Genomic DNA, 24,392 nt, shown 5'->3' on the forward strand with positions numbered 1-24,392 from the left:
AAAGTAGTGGCATGTTTCTCACTTTTAAATTGGAACCGGCAAAAAAAAAAAAAAAAAACAGCTTTCAACTCTGATCACTTTTTCACGAAAGAATAATAATAATCACTAGCAAAAAGATATCTAGCAAACGTCTTGTTCACTTAGTCACTTAAATGAGAACTGTCTTTGCTTTCACATTGGTTTGGTAATGTGTCCTACTGTTGATTATTTGTAGCATCAGATAAAATTTCCACCAAGTTCCTCAATAAGAAATTCCTACAAGGACAGAAATCTTCAGTGTGTAAGAAAGGCCTAACATGCTACGCAGAGCTGACTTTAATTGTCACTACACATTTATGCAGTAAATTTTAATTGGCTGTTGAAGAGGATGGTTTAATTCCTCAGTATTTCATTTACAGGGCACCACTACAGAAACAGAAATAAGAAAAAGAAGACTGAGTTCCTATCAAATTTCAATGGAAATGCTGGAAGATTCTGCTGCGAGACAAAGAGCAATGAGTATAGCCAGTATACTGACAAATACAATGGAAGGTATTTGATACATTCAAATAAACAGTTCATTAAATTTCTGTTAACTACACACATACACTGTTGGAATTGATTTGCTTATTTAATGAAAATTGAGTTCACTTATAATTCATATATATGCTATGAAAATACTTTTTATAAGATGAAAGGATAAGCAGATGAATCCAGTATAAATTCCTATAGGGGAAGTTGCAGATATCCTACTACTCATATTCTAAAAGGACAAGAAATTCCTAAGAAAATTTACAGTGTTCCTAAGGTTACTTTAAGCCCAAATTTAAATGTAAATATTTTAAGTGAGTTCTTAAGTACTTTGTCTCACAGATAAACAAATAGATCCCAAAGTACTTGTAGTCAGAAATACAAGACTTTTCTCTGAAACTATTCACAAGCCATTCTTACAAACACGTACCTTCCTGAATATACCTTCCTATTTTAGTGCAAGTGTGAACTGTTGGGACCTCCTTGATTCTCAGTATGCAAAGTCTTGGTCCTACTCCCAGTTAGCAAGGATATCTCCTTGAAAGGTATTTTCTTTTCCTCTAGCTGAATAGAGCTTGCTCTTTCATTCTTCTGGCTGTAAAAAAAAAAAAAAAAAAAAAAAAAAAAAAAAAAAAACCAATGGAAACTATATTGTCCTGATAGCCATTTCCTGCCCACATCTGGTTTCTATTATTCCAGAAGCTGCTGAGTGCTAGCAATGTGATATTCCATGTCAACTCAGAGTCCAATGTGAAGCCACTGTCCAATGCCAGTCCCATCCCACTTCTCAGTGTTCTATTTTCAGAACTATGATTGTTCCAGCTAATCCTCATATTCTTTCGGAAACACTATCTTTGTTATGGTTTATAAAGATAGAAGACTTTCACTACGTACTGATACCCTTTTCTGCCTTTGATGTCGTGGGAACACTTGTTCATTTCAATGAAAAAAAGTTTGTAAAGTTTCTAGTTGAGAACAGAGCTGTTCCACCAATACTAATATTGTTCTGTTTCTGAATTGATAGACATACTGCAAATATATGACATTTTAAAATAGGAAGATGGGCATTATTTATATTAATAATATTGATATAAGTAAACAGTGCTAAGTATGTGCACTGAAAGAGTCATATAAATATTATGTTATAGTTGTGGTAGTAGCAAGAACAATACTTTTAGTAGCTCAAATCAAAATATGTATGCATGTTATATACTTAACACAAAAATGTTGTAGTTTATGAAGCTTATACAAGCTTCAACGTGTCCATTGATGGGGGCATAATGTTAACTTTTACAATCCAAAACTAAAACACCTGTCCATAAGCAAGTTAACTAGCCTAAACTAGATTTCTTGGTTTTCCACGCTGCCATGGGAAAATGAGAGACATGTTTCCCTCTTAAGATAGGCATCTGAGATGATTCACTCTTTAGAGATAACTGCCACTGTCCATTGATTGTAGAGAAGGTTAGATAGATTATTTGTTTAACTTTAAGATGGCTACACTTAGGTGACAGAAATTCCAGTTGGTGTGAGCTGTTTATTTGAATGACTTAATCTTTTTCCATATTTTAAATAAGAACTTCCAGTGATTCAGAGATTATAATTGAAATATTTTTTTCTATTTTTTTTCAGAGCTTGAAGAATCCAGACAGAAATGCCCCCCATGCTGGTACAGATTTGCAAATACTTTCTTGATCTGGGATTGCTGGAGTCCATGGTTAAAAGTAAAACACGTTGTCAATTTAGTAGTGATGGATCCATTTGTCGATCTTGCTATAACTATTTGCATTGTTTTAAACACCTTGTTTATGGCCATGGAACATTACCCAATGACAGAACAGTTTAGCAGTGTCCTTTCTGTGGGCAACCTGGTAAGTTTATATTTGTCATACAGTTCTTGGTGTAAAAGTACCCTTTCCTAAAAGAAGAAACGTGTAAATGCATTGCATTGGTCTTAAATTTATTCCACTTTTTTTTTTTTTTTAATAATCAGTTTAGAAACTGTATTTATGATTTTCCTAGACAAAGTGAGTTTACTGGTGCCTTCAACTTTCATGAATCTATTTTGTAACTACTGTAATGAAATAACTGAATATGTTTGGAAATGTAGTCTTTATCTGTCAGTTTTCTTGAGGTCTGCTTTGGGATTTGTCTTTGGAGGATGATATTCCCTTACAGAAAATATTTTTTTCTGTAAGAAATTGATGAAATATTCAGATTTCAGAATTTCTCTCTTTTTTTTTTTTTTCAGTTATATTACAGTGAAAGTGCTTTTCCAAGAAAGGCATTAGTATGACTTATTAGCAGTAAGTCATTGCCACTTTAGGTAACTAAAAATACTTTATAAGCAAGGAGATTATTATTTATTTTCTAATAAAAATTACCTTGCATTTGTAAGTCTATTAGTGATGTGATTTCTGGTTTTAACCTGATCTGGAGATTTAATTTGATTCAGTTACTTTTCTGAGCAGATACCTAAATGTGGCATCCCACTTAAATGTTATTGTCTGTTTCTCTATATTTGCTTCTGATGCTCAGGAAACAGAGGAATGAACCTTGCAAGTGTTGGTTTCTAGAGAGGACTCATACATTTTTAATTTTTGCCAGCTCACATAACTACCAATAGTTTACACAGGAGAGGTCTGGATTGATTCCCACAGCATGCAGTCCTGAAAACACAAACCAACAGAGTCTTTTGGACTAATCACAAAAAAAGAATAGTTTTGAAAAGTCTGCTAACATTTAAATGGAGCAGTAATGGATTTCTCAATCAGAGTATGTTTTAAAGTCTAAATATCTTCCTTATATGTACTGATAATACATACTCCTATGACTTTTTCATAAAACAGAACAAAAAATAAACTTACTGCCTAAGTGTTCTTGTATAAATTACAGTTTCCTTTCTCCTGGACAAAGATTTAATCACTGGCATAATCCTATGTTGATCACAGATTATCTAATATTGCATTTTAATGCATTGGTCTATCATGCTGATGTTAGAATGATCTCTCTCTACCCATTTACGCTTATGAGGTTTTAAGGTTTTATGCATTTTCCTCTTTTTTTTTTTTAACTCAAAGCTAGCAACAATCATATTTTTAACTACCTTTGTAACAATCCGGTATCCTTAATTAGGACTATATATATGCAGTAAATACTGTTCTTGCTGATTTCAATTAAGTTCTCTGTTCCTCACTGTGTTAATCTATTAACCTTAGTTTTGTAATTTGCATTCAAAATATGTTAATTTACTGTTCACTGGTGACATCACAGTCTGTTTGAGGATAAATTAAATATGACAAATATGACTGGGCCTTTGTGTAGCATTTTAACAAGAAAGCAATAGTTCTAAAATGCAGTGATTCCTTTTGATAATATTAATTCGGTATACAATATTTTGATAATTCATTCGGTATACAAAACTCCTAAGTAATTACAAGAAAATTTGAGTTTAGTTCTGCTAAAATGCCCCACTTCTGTGTATTTGAGGATGCAGTTATGCTCAAGAGAAAAATTTATTTGTGAATGGCATAGGTGTGGAAGAAATATTTTTACATTAAATGCTTTTGTTAATTATTTTTTAAATTATTTTAAATATTATTACAGTTTTGTTAAGAATTATCTTTATTGCATTCTCTTTACTACACATAGAAATACCTGTTACATGGTTCTGATTATACAGTAATACCTCTCATATCTTAATTTAATAGTCTAGTGTTTCTCACTGACAACAGTGAATGTTTCCACAGCATTATGTACCATCCCCTAATATTCTTAAAATAAAAGCTAATCATAGTTCTAGTAGTTATGTTCACACACATAGTGTATGTAAAAACTTAGCTTTGCTTCCATAAAACTTGCTGTGGAAAGACTGAGAACAAGCTGGAAAAAGAACTATCAGAAGGCAATTGCAGGGCACATCAGCGTACTTTAGTAGACGGTGGATCACATAGAATATCCTTTGAGTGTTGTGCAGAGTATTCATATGTTTCTAGTGGTTTTGCGTTATGCCCCCAAACTTCTTTATTATGCTGCACAAACCACTGATCACTACTCATTGCAAGCAAGATGCTGGGTTAAATTACGGACTTTGAAAAACTGAGGAACATTAATCATTTCACATTTGGCACTTCCAGATATTTCAAATAACATTACCACCATATAATTCTTTTCATGCAAAGAAATAGCTATCACACAGAATCATATGTATTCTTGGATCTTCTATATCCTTACAAAATCCCAGTTCAAGAAATTCCAGCCCTCTATTCCGCCCATACACTTTGAGCTAAAAGAGAGACCTTAGAGAACCTGACCTCAGAGAGTCTCTCCTAACACTTCTGTTTAGACCATGAGAAAGGACACACATTACTGCCATCTTGTTTTATTTTACTGGGATTATCCTCTAGAAACAAGGCTAAAAACACTAGATCATATCAAATAAGCTTCTGGATGATAAAGCATTTTAGTTGATGAACTAGAGCTGAGCTGCTCACTGGCGAATAATTTTTTAGAGATTTATCTTCTGCCCTCCTCTATCTGTCCTGATTTGGTTATTTGCTTTTAATTACCAGTTTTCAGTGCAGAAATACTTAGATGCTATTTAGAAATAACAATCACCTGTTTTATATAGTAACAGGTATAAGGAACAGGTAACAGAATTCAAGCTGGATTACAAAAATGTGTGTAGATATATATGTTTCTCATAACAACTCAACCAAATAATTTTATTTTAGGTATTCACTGGGATATTCACAGCAGAAATGGTATTAAAGATAATTGCTATGGACCCTTATTATTATTTCCAAGAAGGCTGGAATATTTTTGATGGTATTATCGTAAGCCTTAGTTTAATGGAACTTGGCCTTGCAAATGTTGAAGGATTATCAGTTCTTCGGTCATTCAGATTGGTAAATACTATGATAACTAAATATTTGCATGCAATTGTGTCACTCAAAAAGTTGTGCTGATGTATGTATTAATTACCAGTATTGTAAATATATATTTTGTAATTAAATGGCTCACACATTTATTCATAAATGCCTAATTTACAAATTGTATATGTACAAGTTTCAAGTGTTTGTCTATTATTCTTTGATATCAAATTATCCTATCAATATCCAATTGTACTGATATCCTTTGCCATCATAAGACACTTTTGAAATTTTGAAATTCTTCATTATACTGATTAAGATTAATCAAAGCTGAATAACTACAAAAAACATGCATATTTGTACCAGCATAAAGAATCCTTAAATTTTTAGTCCTTTTTAGTCCTATTGTGAACATTACTTTGTGTTCTCCATAAAGCCACTAAGTATGAAGTCCTCACTTCAGAACATTTATTTTAATGGGCACTGAGAATAAACATTTAGTAACACCATCAGATATAATCAAGTCCTAACAGTGTGACTTTTGGATAAGAATACTTAAATTGAAATATTGTTGAGCTTCTACTAGAAATATCTCTTTTAAAGCAACTAATTTATAGTTATGTTTACTGGAGGTGCAAGAGTCATGATTTAAAAGTCTGTGTTACTAATATTTATTACATTACCTGAAAATCTGTTATTTCTGAATACATAGAGCAGGCAGTAGTTACTTGGTTTACTAGCACCAGTTGCCATGGTACCCAACTTCACATACCATAGTTTGGTCACTGAATACTATTTTTAAATCAGTGAGTATGATCTGAATGGACATCTCAATACCAACATCAAATTGTTGCATTAAAAATTGTCCTCTATGTGAGCCTGTAAGACCTAATGTAGTGCTGAGGGAAACGTAGGATTAAGCCAGCAAAGAGGGAGTAGTAGAGGTAACAAAGAAAGTACGAACTTCTGTATGTTACTTGATGCAGTAATCATCTGTGAGTGGACGTTTAAAAATACTGAAATGTGATATAAACACAAAATACATTCCGTTTCTGTATGTGTTGCTAAGATGAAATGCTGAACACTATGGTTTAGGGAAGTACCAAACTCCATGCTCCCTGCTTTCCATTAAAATAATATTGTCCGTTGTGAAGAAAAAATTAGTCTACAGAAACATATGTTCTGATAAACACCTTAGATCTAGCTTCTCGTTGTTCACGTGTGATTATCTAGAATGCACCTGTATATAAGTTAGTAGAATAAACTGTCACCCACAAGAGATTTTTTAGGCATGGGTATTAGTCTTATTTCGTTCTAGAATGATTTTAGAAGCAATAAAATTATTAATGTTGGTTTTCAAATGTTCACATTTGGCTTCTGATACATAAAATGACATAAGAAATGAAGACTGTAGTCCATATTTCAGTACAGCACAGTGTAGACATCATGAAGTAGAAGCTCTCCAAAAAACAAAATCTCTGGAAAACTCTCAGGAAGAATAACTACTATACCTGTGAATGACCTTAGGAGTTTGGCCTGAAGTGTTTGGCACCAAATGTCAGGAACAGCAGGGAAAACTATTGGCTCTCCTGTGTGACATCTCAACAAGTGAATCTCAGTTCATTTACAAAGTTTGCTGAACTGAATCCTCAGGGAAAACTTAGTGCAGAGTAGGAATGCAAGCATTTTCAAGGAGAATCAGATATGCTAATAGGACCAAACACTCTACAGCACTTCATGCTTATAGAACTTTTTAGAAAATGACGTAAAAATGCTACAATGTGGGAAAATAATGTAAGGCAGAAATTATGCATTCACCATGTACTGTATTATATTCTTCTCAAGGATTACACAACTATTAGAATTTCCTAAAAAATGGTCAACTTAAATTGCGAGCTGTCTCCATAGGTTCTAAATTTACAGAACATTGATAAACAACAGCCAAAGAAAGTATGTTTAACTAACATAATAAAAGAAGTTTTTTGCAAATCAGTACTTTCATAAAGAATGGCACATTCAGAACTGCAGTATAACTAACACTAATGATTCCTCTGCATTTTTGTTTTTCAGCTTCGAGTTTTTAAGTTGGCAAAATCTTGGCCAACTCTAAATATGCTCATTAAGATTATTGGCAACTCAGTGGGGGCTTTGGGGAATTTGACCCTGGTGCTGGCCATCATTGTGTTCATTTTTGCTGTGGTTGGAATGCAGCTGTTTGGGAAAAGCTACAAGGAATGTGTCTGCAAGATCTCCAGTGACTGTGTGCTTCCACGCTGGCACATGCATGACTTTTTCCACTCCTTCTTGATTGTGTTCCGAGTGTTGTGTGGAGAATGGATAGAAACTATGTGGGACTGCATGGAGGTTGCTGGCCAAACCATGTGCCTTATTGTTTTCATGCTGGTCATGGTGATTGGAAACCTAGTGGTAGGTGATAAACACTTTTGAATTCTGATGGAAAAATGTATATAGCTTACAGCTGACAAAGGAGAATATTTGTTGTGCTTCTGTTTGGAAGGAAAAAAAAAAAAAAGGAAAACGAAGAAACATCTACATGTGCTAGATTTTTGGTGAAAAAGATGTTTCCCTTCTCCACCTTTTCACTTATTTCCATACATTGAAGTACACTTTACTTTTACACTTTACTTTTACACTTTTACAATTTCAGGAATTTAGAAATACACCAAAATTTCCACAAAATACTCTATTAAGGGAGTGTTAGAGCTAATTTAAATATGCTGTTGAAATTCAGATGGCATCTAAACTACTCTTTAAGTAACAAAGATTATGCTGCACCAGCTCATGGGCAGCTTCCTGTTTGAAGATTTAAAAAAAAAAAAAAATCTAATGGACTTTCTTACACTCATTACACATAATTCTGGCACTAATTGTATGACTTAATGAAAATAAATTATAATAGTGAATCTTTAACTTAAGTACTTAACTTTCTGGCCTGCTTAGAGGTAAAAATCAAAACCCAAATATCTACAGACTGATTGGGCTTCCATGCTAAAAATGAAAGTTTTGAATTCAAAATTATAGAATAAATTTTATAGAAAAAAAATTAATTCAAGCTTACAAGTTAACATGTCAAATGTTCAGTTGATATATATCACTGTGAAAACTCAGAAACCAGGATAATTGGAATGTACCATTTATGTTTTAAAATTTCTTTTACTATTAATATCTACAGTTCATCCTGAGATGCCTAGAAATTATATTTCATTGCTCATCAAAATTCTCTTCTTTTAGTGATTTATTTTAATGTTTTTTCTTATAAAATAGAATTTTATATATTCTAATAAATTATAAAAATGTTTATGTCTTGGTTGTTTACACAACCTTGCAATCTTAACAGAAGCTCAGCAGAAATGTGCAGAGACTGAGGAAGTTATTTATGATCAGTAACCTGCTCCACTATTTTTTCAGCATTAATTTCTGCATGTAAGTACTGTTTCAGGTTCATATCGTCTCCTCTTTCTTCCAAATACTTATTTACCTCCAGGGTGAGATTTGTTGTTGTTGTTGTGTTGGTTTTTTTTTTTGGGGGGGGGGGTTGGGGCGAGGGGTCTGGAATTGTGAAAGTCTGCAGAATTAAATATTGTATAGAGTAAAAATGAAAGCTCTTAGACATTTCTTTAAGGGGAAGTTTATCTCAGATAGGATTTGAGGGTTTTATGTCTGGTCACAGTTTTTCTTTTTTCGTATCTTGAAATTACACCAGTATGACAGAGAACAAAGTTTAAATCCAGCATTTTTCTTTGTTGGAAGAAAGTTGACTAGGACGTAGGCTGCCATTTTGCCATGTGATAACAATGTCTGATGCCTCATGGCCTCCACTTAGTCCAAACATAGGAAAGACTGCATTGCAGTCTTTTAAAAAATTTCCAAACCCATCCCATCAAATAGTGTGATTTTATACCAGATTGTTGTATATTAGACTGCAAGTATGAAATGATTCATTGCTTGTAAGCTGTAGAGCAATAACTATTGTATATAGGAGATTACATTAAAACAACAATAATGATGTTTGAATTTTGATTCGATGAAGTTGTCAGGCAATACTTACTATTTTCATTAAGTCATTTTAAAATATTACTTTTACCCTGTTATGGCAAGGTTTATAGAATTTAAGAGAGAAGCCCAGAATTAATAGAAATTCACAGTCTTATGGTATAATCTTCCAAATAGTAGTTAGAAAGTATAAGTAGGTTAGTATAGCATTAACTGATGTTAAGTTTCTAAAATATCTGTATCATAGAAACTTATAGAATCTAACTTTATAGGATGATGCTTGATGCTTATTCAATTCTACTTGAATTCCATGTGATTCCAATACAAGATTTAGACAGTTTTTCAAACCTCTGATGGGATATCTATAGCTAGAATTTTTGTAACTTTTTTGTTATTATTATTTTACAGTCCAAACAACAATGCTACTTCAAAAAAGAAAATCAAAAAGTCAAAAATGTTTAGGTATTAGCTAGTGTGTTTACATCTTGAATGAATATTGTCCAAAACCAGTAAGGAGAGGTTTTGTAATGCGAAGTACTATATGGTTATCTAAAATTAGTGAATGTTGTTCTTCAAAATAATGTGTGCTTTTTGACAGTATCCTATAAAAATACAAACTTCTTATATGTATTTATTTACTATATAGTTGTATTCTCTCATCTTTTAGGTATTGAACCTGTTTCTGGCCTTGCTGCTGAGCTCATTTAGTTCAGACAACCTTGCTGCTACCGATGATGATAATGAAATGAACAACCTCCAGATTGCTGTGGCAAGAATTCAGAAGGGAATAGATTATATTAAAAAAAAGATACAGGAGTTCATCCAAAAAGCCTTTGTTAGAAAACAGAAAGCTTTGGAAGAAATCAAAGCACTTGAAGAGCTAAACAAGAAGAAGGACAGCTGCATTTCCAATCACACTGCTGTTGAAATAAGCAAAGATCTGAATTATCTTAAGGATGGAAATGGAACCACCAGTGGTGTAGGCACAGGCAGCAGTGTGGAAAAATATGCAATTGATGAAAATGATTACATGTCATTCATAAACAACCCAGGACTCACTGTGACAGTACCAATTGCTGTTGGAGAATCGGACTTTGAAAATTTAAATACGGAAGAATTTAGCAGTGAATCTGATATGGAAGAAAGCAAACAGGTAGGAGATTTTGTCTCTTAACCATTACATTTCAGTCATTTACATGTCTGTCAGTTTCATACTTAGAGTTGTTTAGAATGCTGTCTTATCCTTGTGAATGTATTTTATGCTTTATTATTTCAAGTAAATATAATTCAAGGAAATAAATCTGCTGTGTGAAAGTGCACTAGGGGTCCTAGACTTTATATTTTTAATACTTTGTTTATTAGTATTTGGAAGACATGTCATTTTAAGTATGGTTATTTCTTTCACAGTTTATGAAGTTTTAGAACTAGCACACATTTCATAAAATATCCTATCTGTGTTACCTCTAACATGATCAGAATTTGTGGGAGAAGAGTATTGTAGAAGGCTAATGAACAATAAAAGTATATAGCTTTGCATATCTAATCAAATACAAATGGAGAAAGAAGAAATATTGTTTTCTGTAGTTAGGGTGGTTCTAAAAATGAACCCTGATGCATGATAAATCAATGATGTGTTTTGAATTATCTAAAATTTTTTATGAGTAATATGCATACAGATTTTGGATTCAGAGACAATGTCTGGCTGAACTGAAGTAATCCAGACACAGATCAACATCATGGTAAAGCAGTATCTCAAGTTATCCTGCAGAGCAGACTAATCTTGTAGTATATATGCATGTGGAAACCATTTACTTGAATGTCTTGGATGATTGTTATTGGGCAAAGAGACAGAAGTTGATCTAAAATACAGAAGCCAGGTGGCTTGTACACCAGAAGTGAACACAGACAGATAATAACAGTATTCATGGAAATGTTTGTATATTGGAGTAATAATAAATGCAGTAGCAGAAAAAAAAAATTATTCAAAAATTATTTTCAATGCCATCAGAAATGTCAGAACTGTGAGGCTTAAGGGATCAGAAACCTTGGATAAATATGCTTTCTACTAGATTATATGCTGTGATTTTGTCGGGTAGCTCATTAATACAAAAACGTTTGTATACCATAAAGCAAGCTCTTCTAAAAAGAAACATTGCATTAATGACTGTACCATAGCTGTATAGCTGTTATATTTTCAAATAATGCTGTATTCCACAGCAATGCCAAACTATATCACATGACATTAATAGATAGCCATGACCAGTCAGTTATAATATGCTTTTTTGCTAAAGAACATGAGATAAAGAATGTGTGTATTTGCAACTGTAAAGAGGGTTACTCTACATAAGAAATATGAGATTAAAAGCAATATATTCTATTGAGTTGCTCAGTTAAATGACATTTTCAATATTGATGGATAAGATAGCAGTAGCATTTATCCACAACAATTTAAAAATACAAGAGAAGTGGCTAGTATAAATGATATAATTTAAGAGATCAACTAGTATCAAAAAACAAGCTTTCAGAGTGACTCTGGGTCTGTTTTTCATGTAAGCTTATCTAGTGAAAGTTAACTGTCTTTTCCAATGAACCTTTAGCAATGTCTTTTAACTCTTTTAATATATTCTGATGTTATTTATTTAAAATGAATCTTCAATCTAAATTTTCTGCTTTCCTTGTGGTTAGTTTTGAGATGGGTGATGGGTGCCTTCATAATGACTCTACCTTATGAAGATATATGCCTAAAATTTTCCTGAATATGTAATTTTTTAAGAATTCTGTAATATTTATTAGGAAGATAGGAGGCTTATAAACCGTGCAGATGCTGAATGTGTGGTTACATGACATGTTAGCCTCAGCACAGAACTGAGAGGTTAAGAAGATGCCATCCTCATCTGGTTCCTGACTCCCTGGCATCCTTTGCCACTTTCTCTGCTACAGTGTTTGTAGGTCTGTACTATAAATCATGTCACTGGAATGATATAAATTAAATAACATCATACCATAGGTATTATTTCTTTGTTTCTTCTTTAAGATAGATTGAATGGTTCACCTTACAGTATATCACCATGCATTTTATCAGAATAGCTAAGGCAAAAACAAAATGCAACGCAAAAGCAGAAACTCCTCTGCTTTCAAAGTGAACGGTGTAAGTAAGCAAACTCTAAGAAAATGGAGTAAGAGCCCTTGTGCTGAAGAGTTCTGAATGACATACCAATTTTAAGGTGGCTTTCACAAGTCAATTGCTCTGTTTATTCTCATCTTTACTTGTCTCAGGCATCGTCCTTTTTTTTTTTTTTCCTTTTTTTTTGTTTGTTTGCTTTGTTTTGTTTTTCCTAAGGCCATTCTTAAGCTTCAGTACTATACTAAATCAAAAGAGATTTTGCCTTTTTTATTTTTTATTTTTTTATGAACTTTAAATGTATTGGTATGTCTTCAGGAACAAAAAGCAAATTAAAAAAATGTATAAGCAATTTGAAAGTGAAAATTACAATTGATTGTGGAAAATCAACCAGTAAATGATGGAGGTTATATGTATTAAGAAATTGCGGAGAAGTTTTCAAAGGGGATAGGATAAGTATAGGACTTCTATAGAGCCTTAAGATTTCCATATAGTATCATAATCACTACCATTGCAAGCCTGGGGAATAGTGATTCCCTCAAGTTCTGCTCATGAACAACTGTTTAGTGTTTGACATATTCGTACAATGCAAGTGTGCATATTCTGAATGGTAGCTAACAAACAGTGCCCTGAAAATTATGAATTCTGTGGTCATTTCCATTTTTGTTCTGGGTTCTTTATTCCCCTCTTTCTGGATGATTTTTAGAAAAAAAAAAAATGAAGTGCTTTTATTTTGAGTATAAAAATGCACCTGCTTTGGTAATATATGAACAGGTGTTCTGATGTGTGACAGGGATTTATCAGGATTCTTAATCTCCTCCTATCAAGTCAATAGTACTGTTGTACCTCCTGCTGCCTTCTGATTTCCTTCTGAGGAAGATAAAGAATATATTGGTGCAGTGTTTAAGTTACCTCTGTAGAAAAGTACACCACCATTTGCTTTATTTTACTTCTTGAGGGATATCACTGAGACAACATTCCTGCTATTAGGCCAGGTCTGCAAAAGAAGGGGTAAGAGATGAGGCAGAACTTTCCCTGTCTTAACTGTGGTGGTACTTAGCACTTAAAATACCCTCAGGAGATATCCCTTTTAATAACTCCTTTTTTTTTTTTTGTTCCAATTTATCGTTTTTTTAACATCAGAGTTGTGGGAAGTTTGATCTGCACAAGAACTGTAAAATGAACCATTTTTTTCTTCTGGTGTCTTTTTGACTGACACTGATGTTAAGAGCTGAATGATTATTTTAAGTATGTCCAACTAAGGTCATGATAGAAGCAGGGGGAGGAATGTGCCCCTGAGAAATATGCCAAGAGCAGGTAATTGCTATAGAAATTATGACTGCAGGTGAGTGAGAAACAAATGCTATTTTTTTCTTATTTATATTTTCAGATATATTATGGAACAAAATAACTCTAGCCACTGTTTCTGTAGTGGATGATTCTTTTTTTTTTTTTTTTTTATTTCTGTTCATAAAAATACCTTCTAATTAATTTGCCAGTTAATAAACAAGCAACTTTCTAAATCTGCCAGAACATATTCCGCAACCTGGTTGCAAGTTCCAAATATATATACAAAATCCTTCTAATAGATATCACTAGAAATTTAGGGAAGTCTGTGTTTGGATGAAATGTGACAATAACATTTGTTACGTTGAAAAAATGAGTGTAAGATTTCAAGATAACTTGACTACAGGGTCTTGTTCATAAGGATAGCCTGGCCAGAGGTCAAACCCACACACTTCTACTATTTCTGATTCCCATATTACAGTAGCATTTTATTCAGCATTTGGAGAAAAAGTTCTCCCTAGGTCTCAGATAGTACAGTCTCATTTGCACCTTGGTTATTGTGTCTTCAACATGTGTGTGAGACATGATGTGTTATAGAACTCAGGACTGTATGACAGGTATGACTCAGGATAAGCAATAGAGTGCAGCAAGCAAGAAGCAGATCGTGTCTTTAAGATTTTTCATTTATTTTTATTTTTATTTTTATTATTTTTTTTATGCTGAACCTAATGCTGTACTGAACAGTCTCTCCAAATCTACTTTGGCTTCCAAATTACATGTGATTTCTCCCAAGACACACCTTAACCTACAGATCTTCTAGCTCATATGTCTGCAGTTTCAGAAGGCTTTTTCCTTGCATATTTTGTGATGAATTTACATTGTATACCTGAAGTTACTCAAGCAGCTGTCTAACATGGTGAAAGCACAAGTTCTTTTATGGTCTCACCTCATGACATGTTAGCGACAAACATGTAGTCGTAAGTGAATATTATACTTACATCATTTAAGGTAATGAAAAATGTCTTTCTTTTTATATATATACTACACTCGATTATTTATTTTGTAGCTACGTGTTTGTTCTGCTGAGAGACTTCCATGAAGCATTTTCTTACTGTATATAGATCCTAAAACACCCTAAAATCAGAGCAAGTATGCTAAGATTTAATGCAAAAATGACCCATGAAATGTAAGTGGATAATGGGAAACTACATATGCTTTGGATGAAGAAGAGGATTTATCTTAAAGACATTAAAACTTACTAATTACTTTAGAATAATAGTTGCCTGAAAGTACTTGAAATAAGTGAACATTTGATTAGTACTTTGAAGGAGGATTTTGTCAGTACCTCCTACCAGAAAACAGAGGTGCAATAGCCAGTAAGATAACCATCAGAAATAACACATTTCTGCTCTAAAAATAAGATATTCAAGAAAATTAACTTAAAAGATAGTAAGAAAATTAAAAGCTACCAAAGGGGATTATTTGATACTTTTTTTTTAGTTACCTTGTGGATGACATTACTATTACAAAATCAGTGTTAATCAATGACTTGTACGGAGTATGTTAATCAGATCAAACATTAGACTCCTAACTATTGTGTTTTTGTACCACTTAATAAGTATACATTACATTTGAATCACAACTTTATGAATGAAGTTCTGGATTTCAACACACAAAAGTAATTTCAAAGATGTTCTTCAGCTATGGAAAGCTGGTTTCACAACTAAAGAAATACAAATACCTGCAGGCCTCTATCACGGCAGAATTCCAAAAGCCTTTGTATCTCCGTTATATATACAGTAAGTACAAACTCAGAATAGAGAAGTAAGGCTGCTCAATTAATTTTTGAAATCACAACAGATGGTTTTAATAAAATAAAAAATATCCTTCATCAGCTAATCCACTGAGCTTTCTAAACAAGGGATAAATTCAGTTTTCTGATTGGCTTCACTACTGCTTATGTCAAAAGGTGAAGTAAAAATACAGAAACATTTATTTTGTTCCCAAAAGTTAAGCATTGCCATGGGGCTTCAGTGAATTTCTTAGCAAAAACACACCCAGTAGTGATTTGATCAATATGTTGTAAGATTTTTTTCCACATTTCCTTTAAAGTATCTATCTATCTAAATTCCCCCTTTATACAACTGACTAGTTCAGGGACTGTATCTTCCAAAGTGACAGATTCTTTACGTTATGGACTAGCTTTTTACTTCTATTGCCATCACTAAGTTCCACCACTATTATTAGAACATGAAGCAGGAATGGGAAGACATACACTTTCAAAGTATTTTTTTTTAATGTATGTACATTTTTTTGCAAATAAAAGACATAAAAAGACATAATCACATAGTCAGTTAAATGAGGACTTGAACACTAAACCAAAAAAAATAAAATAAAATTTTCATTAAGACACGTTAAGCACTCTTTAAATAACAGAGTAATTTCCAAATCTGCTAACCATGTCTTTATGAAATTAATCATTGTATTTCCATTTATGAATCATAGTTTCAGAGTGCAGATGATTAGCTCTAGTTCCTGCATTTCTTATTTCTCTAAAATAAACTAACAAGCTCTGTAGAAAGGTTTGTTGAACATTTCAGGTGGTATGCATAACCCTTTTTGCCAACTGATCATAAAATATTTAATAATTATGTTTTAATTGTGTTAAAGCTGTGCTTGAATTAGAGATTCCAAAAAGAAGAAAACTAGAAATCCTGTGTTTTGAACTTCACTACCTACCATTCTTACTTCTCACAGGGGTAAAACCAAGCTGGAGCAATCAAGAATGCAGCTCTGGTGCTTTTTAACCAGGTAGAGCAACGTGTCACCACTTTCACACAGGTTACCTAAACAAGTTATACATATATATGTATATATATATATAATCACTTTTTAATGGATTTTGACTGGCCTGCATGCTATTCAGCTATGTTCCTTCCCTATCCATTGCAAGACGGTAGAAACATGCACAGCTGCTCTCTGCTGAGTCATGGGACTCACACCACAGCATGGTCAGGCGGGATTGGCAACCCCAACATACATTTTTTAACTCTGCTAATGATTTTTCTGGATAGTCTAATAAAGTCTTTAGCAATAACTGCATGTTCTACAGGTTATGAAGTATGGATCATAAAAGTACTGGAATGTTATACTCTAAAGAGACCAAAGGAAAAAGGGAGCATGCATAGTTTTTAAAAAATAAAAACAACCCTTTTTGATTCAGCCCTTATAAATGTATATATTTAATGAAATGTGTTAGGTGATCTATGTAATGATTACTGCCACACTTCAGCTCCTTAACAATTAAAATTTAAACTACTGCAATAGCTATTTGAATAAAAATTGCTTGTTATATTCTTACATCTGCAATGCACTGTAATGCAAATCCTTAAGATGCTACAAACTACATTCTGTATTGATTTGGGCAGTGCATATCTTGAGTTTTATAAACTATAAGCAAAGCAAACAGTTTCATAACTGCTGAAATTATACTTAACAATAACCTCTCTAAAATTTCTCTCTGAACAGGTCATTTAACAAATACTCTTTTCTTAAACTTTAAAATTCTTCATAAAAAGTTGTATTTTGGAGTGTGTTTCTTGATAGCCAAGTCTGTGACTGAGTTTGCAGACTTGACTCAGTGTAAACTAGAGTAACTATGAAGTAGTCAGCATGATTTTTATAAAATTGCATGTATATTTACCCTATTTTTTTATTTTTATTATAGGCATATATAATCCCTATTGCAGCACAATTGGCAGAGCTTTCAGGAATAGGGACAGTAGTATTACACAGGAGCTAAAGTTACATGAAACTGCAGAAGACAAACTATCCTGGTAAAACTTGGTATTACAATTTTGTTGGGATTGAGATTTCAGTCCTACACTTTCTCTACTGAGACTCAGGCAGAGTCTCATTGGCTTCAAAAGGATAACCAAATAGCTCCATTTGTACCCCTGTGTAGTCCAGTGATGCCAAAAGAAATTCATATTGCTGTGTATTCTGAAAAGTCTCAGATTTAACTGATTATTTTTTAAACCCAAGATATGCTTCAAACATCAAATAAAGCTCTAGGGAAAAAGGGGTTTTAAGCTATTTTCTTAATATAATGTAAAAGTTAAATATCATAAGATTTGAGATCTAAAGTCAGTTTAGAATCACTTGGGAATCAGCGACCCCCTTAATTTATATTTTGTCACTCAATTACAGTGCAGCTTTAAAGATTCAAAGGATAAAACCACATGGCTGAATTACTAAAGGCAATTTGTAATGGCTGAATCCCTTTATTTATTTTATTGTCACTTGAATCATGAAGCAGTTTGTAAAGCTTAAAGTTTTTGTTGCCTGCTCTTGCTCTTATTGAAAGCTAGAATAAAATCACATGAGAGCAAGACTGGGTCTTAAGCGAATGCATTTTCTCGTAAATGGGCACATTAACATGCTGTTGGTCAAAGCTTGTTTTAATGATCTAAGCTGTTGAAAAGAGATGCACTGCTCTGAAAGGACGGAATGGAGGCTGGTTATACGTATGTTAGACAAGTATTTGGGTTGGTGATAAAGCATTTTTTAATGTTATATTCTATACATTAATATTTATAATACTATTTTCTGAAAAATATAATACCATTGAAGTGGTCGTTTTTTGGATTTTATTTGTGTGTGTGATTTCCACAGTATTGCTCAGGCTTCTGCATTAGTCAAGCATGTTGTTTTGCTGATTCAGGCCTTGAGAATGCTGCATCATAAGCAATTGCTTTCAAATGTATCCTTGTAAAGGAAAATGCCGTACTATTGAAGATGCAAATAAGTATTTACAGGGCATGGCATATTCTAGAAACTGATAATCACATACGTGGGGTGAAAAGAAGATTTTGTAATCCTCCATATCTCATGAGTTTCCTTAGTTTTATTAATTTTATTGCTAGAAAAAAAAAATAGAACATTAAAGTCACCTTATTTAAAATGCAGTGCTTCTTTCCTAATTTAGGCTCTTGGCGCAAAGAAGAGGAGTTTTAGTAATGTTTTTTATAATTCAATTGTTTGAGATTATTTGAAAAATAATGAAGAGAATGCTTTATTTGAAAAATAATGAAGAAAATATAGTAGTTTTTGTTTTTACTGGTTATAAATTGCAATTCTATCACTTGTTTTTAGCAACTGCTTTTTTTAGCTGACAGGACTATCTGAAACAGAGTTTCAGAAGAAGCCATGGGAAGAAGCCATTAAAGAACTGGCTGCCTTTTAACGGGAAGATTAATAATTGATGCTTACTATGAACTTTTCTACTTTTATGAACTTTTGCTACTACTAAGTCAGTCATTAATTTAATGATGATGGATCAGGCCATAAATTAATTTTAATTTTCCTAACTTAAATGTGGCAGATTATTGTTCTCACAATATTTGTTTTTTATTTAACAAAGAAACTGCCTATAATTTCAGTGCCAATTTTTATACCTTTTCTTTCTTAGTATTACCATGATACATAAAAAGAGAATTAATCTACAAATCTCATTTCCTTTTTAAAAGATAACCTTATATGTGGATAATAAGGTGGCGTATTAGTAATGCTTAATACAGTGTACATTAATGTACATTTTGGTCTGTAGATGTAATACAGAAAGCAAAGTTTTATATATTCTCAGTATATGAGGTACAAAACATTTTGCTTCAGAGTTATTGATCTGCATGAGCAGCGGTAAAATTATTCAGCTAGAAGTGATACAGCTGTAAATATTTCAGATGCATAAATTTTGGAAATTGTAGCAGAAAATGAAGTATGAAAAGGGAAACAAGACACTTTCATGTTTACTAAGCAAAAATTAACCACTAGAAATATTAAAATCTCAGTGTATTTACCCAAATCTTTTCACATTTGTCAGCATGATTTTCCATGTATAACAGATCATGTTATTTAGAAAGGGAAAGAATGGTTTTCCAACTAATACCAGTGTGCTTGTCAGAAATCTTTCTATTATGCAGCAAGTCCTTTATTTTTGGTCACAATCCAGCTATAGTCATGTAACCTGAGGTCTGATTGACCTCATATTGACTACATTTGCATGTGGACATAAAGGGCAGCTTCTTGAAAATTAACACTGAAGTTACCCATCACCCAGCATAAATTTCTTTTAATTGCCATTCATCTCCTGTAAGTTGAATATGAGAGAGGAATTGCTTACCAAACTATATAAAGAGATATGTGCCATTTGCTTCATTTTTGGCAGAAAAATCCCTGAGCTCCCAATGTATTCTCCTGAAAGGACTTGGTTTTAACTGAAGAATTAAATAACTAGTTTTTAATTTGCAGCAGTGTCTCTGAAGGAGAGTATACATAGCAATGCCTTTTTAAAAAGTTATCATCTATTATTTGCAGCAAAATCATTCAAAAGATCTGAACAAATATCTTTTTTTTACATGATAAAATATCACTACCTTGAAAGCTAAACATGAAAAGTACTTGGTATCCTCAAAAGCTCTATATACAAAAATCCAATAGAGGTCAAAGGGCATCAGATCTGCTTAGCTGAAACCACAAATGAGTCAGTGATTAGCCTTTCTGCTACATCAATGCATATTCAGCTTCAGTGTTGAAGTTAGAGATGTATTCTGGATCCCCCTCTAAATTACTGCTCCATGGTATAAAACAAAAGTATTTTTCAGTATTTCAGTATTTTTTTAATGTTGCTTTCTGATTGGTGCAAGCCCAGTTTCACAATAAAATAAAATGTATTTGGGATGAAAAAATTTAAGATTCAAACAATATTGGCAACTGAAAACAAGGTAAAAACTCTATGTCCAGTTTTTGTGCTAGATGCTGTGTGCATCTTTAGTAGGTTTGTCCTTTCAAAATATGCTTTCTTAGAAGAAAATTATGGGCAGTCTTGCATGACTGATAAATAGTTTGACCTGATCCAAATTTCACTGTACTTGGTATAAAAATTACTTCATTTGAGCTGGTTTATACCACTCTCCAACTCTTGGAGTTTTCACATCTGGGAGTGTTTTTACCATAGTGAGGACTATAGTATTTGACTATATACAAAGTAGTACATAGACAGAAAAATTCAGGATGGAAGGAACCTCATGAGGTGTCTCAGTATTCACAGAAGATTGGAATGCAAATAAGAGATTTCAGAGCTGGTAATCTGTGCTTTCTGGAAAAAAAAAAAAAAAAGTGGTGCAGAAATTTACTACTAAATGCCATTAAATTTACAGCTCTTTCATCTAGATGTGGTGTATGTTTGTGAAAACACCATCTGCAGTGGACATGCAATGTATGTGGAACTTTCTGTTTGTTCATTTCCGTGAGAAAACTGAGGCACATTTGCAGTGTAATCTAGTAAAGGAAATAAAATAACTTGAGAGTGTGGTATATGCAAGCTCTCCAGTTGTATTACCACTGAGCTTTCAATTCAAAAGTCTTATGTATGGATCAGGTTAGTAGCTAAATCACTTCTGATTGTTCCCTATGAGATAAACTGGGAAACAGAACTATTCAATGTGCACCTCATTACTATACATACTTATCAACATAAATGTAGTGTTTTTCAAAAGTAATTGACTGGCAGGATTTGATTCAGTATAATTTTTACAGAATATGTATCTAATGAGAAAAAATTGTTCTGTGGAACTTTACTTGCAGAAACTAAATGCATCCAGTTCATCTGAAGGCAGCACAGTTGATATTGCCCCTCCCGGAGAGGGTGAGCAAGCAGAAATTGAACCTGAAGAAGCTCTTGAACCAGAAGCCTGTTTTACAGAAGGTTGTAGAATAACTGTTGACTTAAGAGATGTATTAGCAAAATTGCATAATTATCAGGCATATTTAAGTTCTTGATACTTTCAAATCTGGTGTATCTTCATAACTTCTACAATCAAAAGGAAATACTCTAAGCCTAGATTGCTGGAAATCAGATGACAAAACAAGGTTTTCCTAGGCTTTGATTACCTTTGCCTGGCCACTGCTTACCTCTCGTAATTAAGGAACTTCATTAACTTTTCTGTTCATTAACTTTTCTATTTTAAAATGCATTTCTATTACTTGAAAGAGCCCTTAAATTTTGGAACAACTTTATTTCTGTGAGACTCCATCAACAAACAGAACAGTTAGATGCCAACAGTCAAAAACATCAATATATTTTGGATAGAGTTTACTCATAATTATGTCTAGTACTGTCTGGTTTCATTGCAAATTTCTTATTATCTAACCTCAGATAATCAACATCCTATAAAAGAGAATTTCAGTGTTACATCTATAAATTATTATAAAACTCATTATCACTATTAATAATGTCGATACCATAGTAATTATTGACTTTGAAATAATTTGCTTTTAGATCCTAATATTTCTTAACCTAATGCAGGTTGTGTGCAGAAATTTCCATGTTGCCAAGTAAGTATAGAGGATGGCAAAGGAAAAATCTGGTGGAATCTTAGAAAAACCTGCTATAGCATAGTTGAGCACAATTGGTTTGAGACTTTCATTGTCTTCATGATTCTCCTCAGCAGCGGAGCACTGGTAAGTAGAAATGCTTCAGATGCTGAAATATTTAGATATCTCCTGAGAAGCAACAGCAAAATTTAAATTTGCATCAGAAAGGCCTATTTTGGTTGGAGCTGTATAGAACTACTTGGATTCCACAATTTCATGATTTATTTACTGAAAATTGGCCCAAATTTGAATTGGCCCAAATTTGAATAAGTTTTACATGCATTTAAGTGATACTTTTGGTTTACCCCTGTAAACCTGCTGCAATTTTATTTAAGCCAACAACTCAAGACTTAAACAGTCTGCCAGTTTTCAACATGTTTGTCAAGAGATTTGAGTACAAAGGACCCTTGTTAACTGTGAATATATAGCTAAACGTATGCTTTCTAATCCTTAATTCCTTTGGGGCTCAACCGCTTTTTGGATTATGCTTACAAAAGACCATAGAAAAAAAACTGAAGCACTTCAGTATAATTGAAAAAGATTGAAGCAAAACTCTGTTGCTGTTTTGGAGGCAGGAGATAGGGAAGAGTGTGACAGCAAATTAAACCAAACAACTATTTTCCAAAACGATTTACATTGCCCACCTTTCCAGCTTTACTTAAGGTGAACATTTGCTACACTATCAAAATGCACAGTATAAATTCTAGCGAATGAATTACTCTTCGACTTTTAGACAAAAATGTTACTGATGGAAGATAGAAATGCAAACTCTTGAACTGCTTTCAAAATGGAATATACATATATGGATCAGATTTTGTATAACAGAGGGGTTTTTTTTGTATGTGAAAGTTTTGTAATACCACAGTGAAAAACAAACAAAACAAAACAAAACCAAAAACAAACAAACAAAAAAACCCACCACCTGCTTATTTCCTACTTAGTAGTAAAATAGAATATATTTAATCAATACACCTTACTGGAGGCTGAATACATAAAGTTGCTTCAATTTGTAACATTGTTAAAGATGAGAAATAGGTAAAATATGAGGATGCAGAAGAACAAGGGGAAAGATTAGGTCTGACGTTCTTATTTTTATCATTTATATTCTGTGAAGTATTAGTACTACCTGAATATTTTTTTTTTCACAGGCTTTTGAAGATATATATATTGAACAGCGTAAAACTATCAAGACCATGCTGGAATATGCTGACAAAGTTTTCACATATATTTTCATTTTGGAAATGCTTTTAAAATGGGTAGCATACGGTTTTCAAATATATTTTACTAATGCCTGGTGCTGGCTGGACTTCCTGATTGTTGATGTAAGTACATAGTCCTTAATACTTTAAAACTCTGTATTGTGAAGTTTATGTTGTAAACCTCATTACTACTAAGTAATCTTCTTACAAACATGCAAAAATAATTCCCATTGTATAGTTACAGTGCATGAGTAATAGCCTGCAGTTATCTGCATGTGTTGTTTAAAGTACATTTATAAACCAGAAGGAAAAGGGTGGCTGGCCATCAGCTTGTTAATTCTTCATGGTTATTAATTTCATACCCTTGGTGTATCAAACTTGAGATTTTACGGAAAAACAAAGAACCAAAAACTAATTTTGAAACTTTCACGCTATTTTTAATGTCAGTCTTGTCATACTACTGTACTCCTTAGCAAATGAAACACTACTTTTGCAAGTTCCTTCTACAAGCATTGCAACTGAAATGATGCATTTAGACCAGATTTTACCCGAGTTCTCAGAACTATATCCACTCAAACTATCTGGATATCATTTTTAGTAAAATAAAAGACAGTGTCAATTTGGTCAAAAAATTAATTACTTTTAATTGGCTAACAATCTGCAATAGTTAAATCAGCTGTGATTTGGCAAGGCTTATGACAGAAGACAATATAAGGTTTCTTGGCTGCCTTCCCAGCTCTGATATACTTCTGTGCAAAGGCCTTGCTTATGTTGTCAGAATGGATCAAAGTTGGTTTTACTCCCAGAATATTTTGGTCTCTTGCCTTCACACTTTATCTGACCCAGTTCACTGGCTATACATATCCTCAGTGTGGAACTGAGAGATGTAATCTTTGGGCAACTGTCCATTTCTGGATATGTATGTGGTTTATGCTCAAATGTACTTACTGCCCAAGC

The 24,392-nt window shown here is 33.0% G+C and overlaps 2 protein-coding genes across 5 annotated transcripts in view; one reads left to right on the forward strand and one right to left on the reverse strand.

Annotated features, from left to right (window-relative positions):
* Positions 1 to 24,392, reverse strand: part of LOC106029947 (sodium channel protein type 2 subunit alpha) — a 195,411-nt gene that overhangs the window by 118,957 nt on the left and 52,062 nt on the right. The gene's annotated exons all lie outside the window — the stretch shown is intronic.
* Positions 1 to 24,392, forward strand: part of LOC106029826 (sodium channel protein type 2 subunit alpha) — a 71,874-nt gene that overhangs the window by 31,243 nt on the left and 16,239 nt on the right. For all 3 annotated transcript variants that reach the window (XM_066999726.1, XM_066999727.1, XM_048061450.2), the window contains 8 exons: positions 399 to 531; positions 2,143 to 2,381; positions 5,244 to 5,417; positions 7,452 to 7,808; positions 10,063 to 10,548; positions 21,448 to 21,568; positions 22,169 to 22,323; positions 23,385 to 23,558. In XM_066999726.1, the coding sequence (XP_066855827.1) occupies positions 399 to 531; positions 2,143 to 2,381; positions 5,244 to 5,417; positions 7,452 to 7,808; positions 10,063 to 10,548; positions 21,448 to 21,568; positions 22,169 to 22,323; positions 23,385 to 23,558 (1,839 nt within the window). The remainder of the gene's footprint in view (positions 1 to 398; positions 532 to 2,142; positions 2,382 to 5,243; positions 5,418 to 7,451; positions 7,809 to 10,062; positions 10,549 to 21,447; positions 21,569 to 22,168; positions 22,324 to 23,384; positions 23,559 to 24,392) is intronic.

Source organism: Anser cygnoides, chromosome 6 (assembly GCF_040182565.1).
Source record: "Anser cygnoides isolate HZ-2024a breed goose chromosome 6, Taihu_goose_T2T_genome, whole genome shotgun sequence".
Classification (NCBI taxonomy): domain Eukaryota; kingdom Metazoa; phylum Chordata; class Aves; order Anseriformes; family Anatidae; genus Anser; species Anser cygnoides.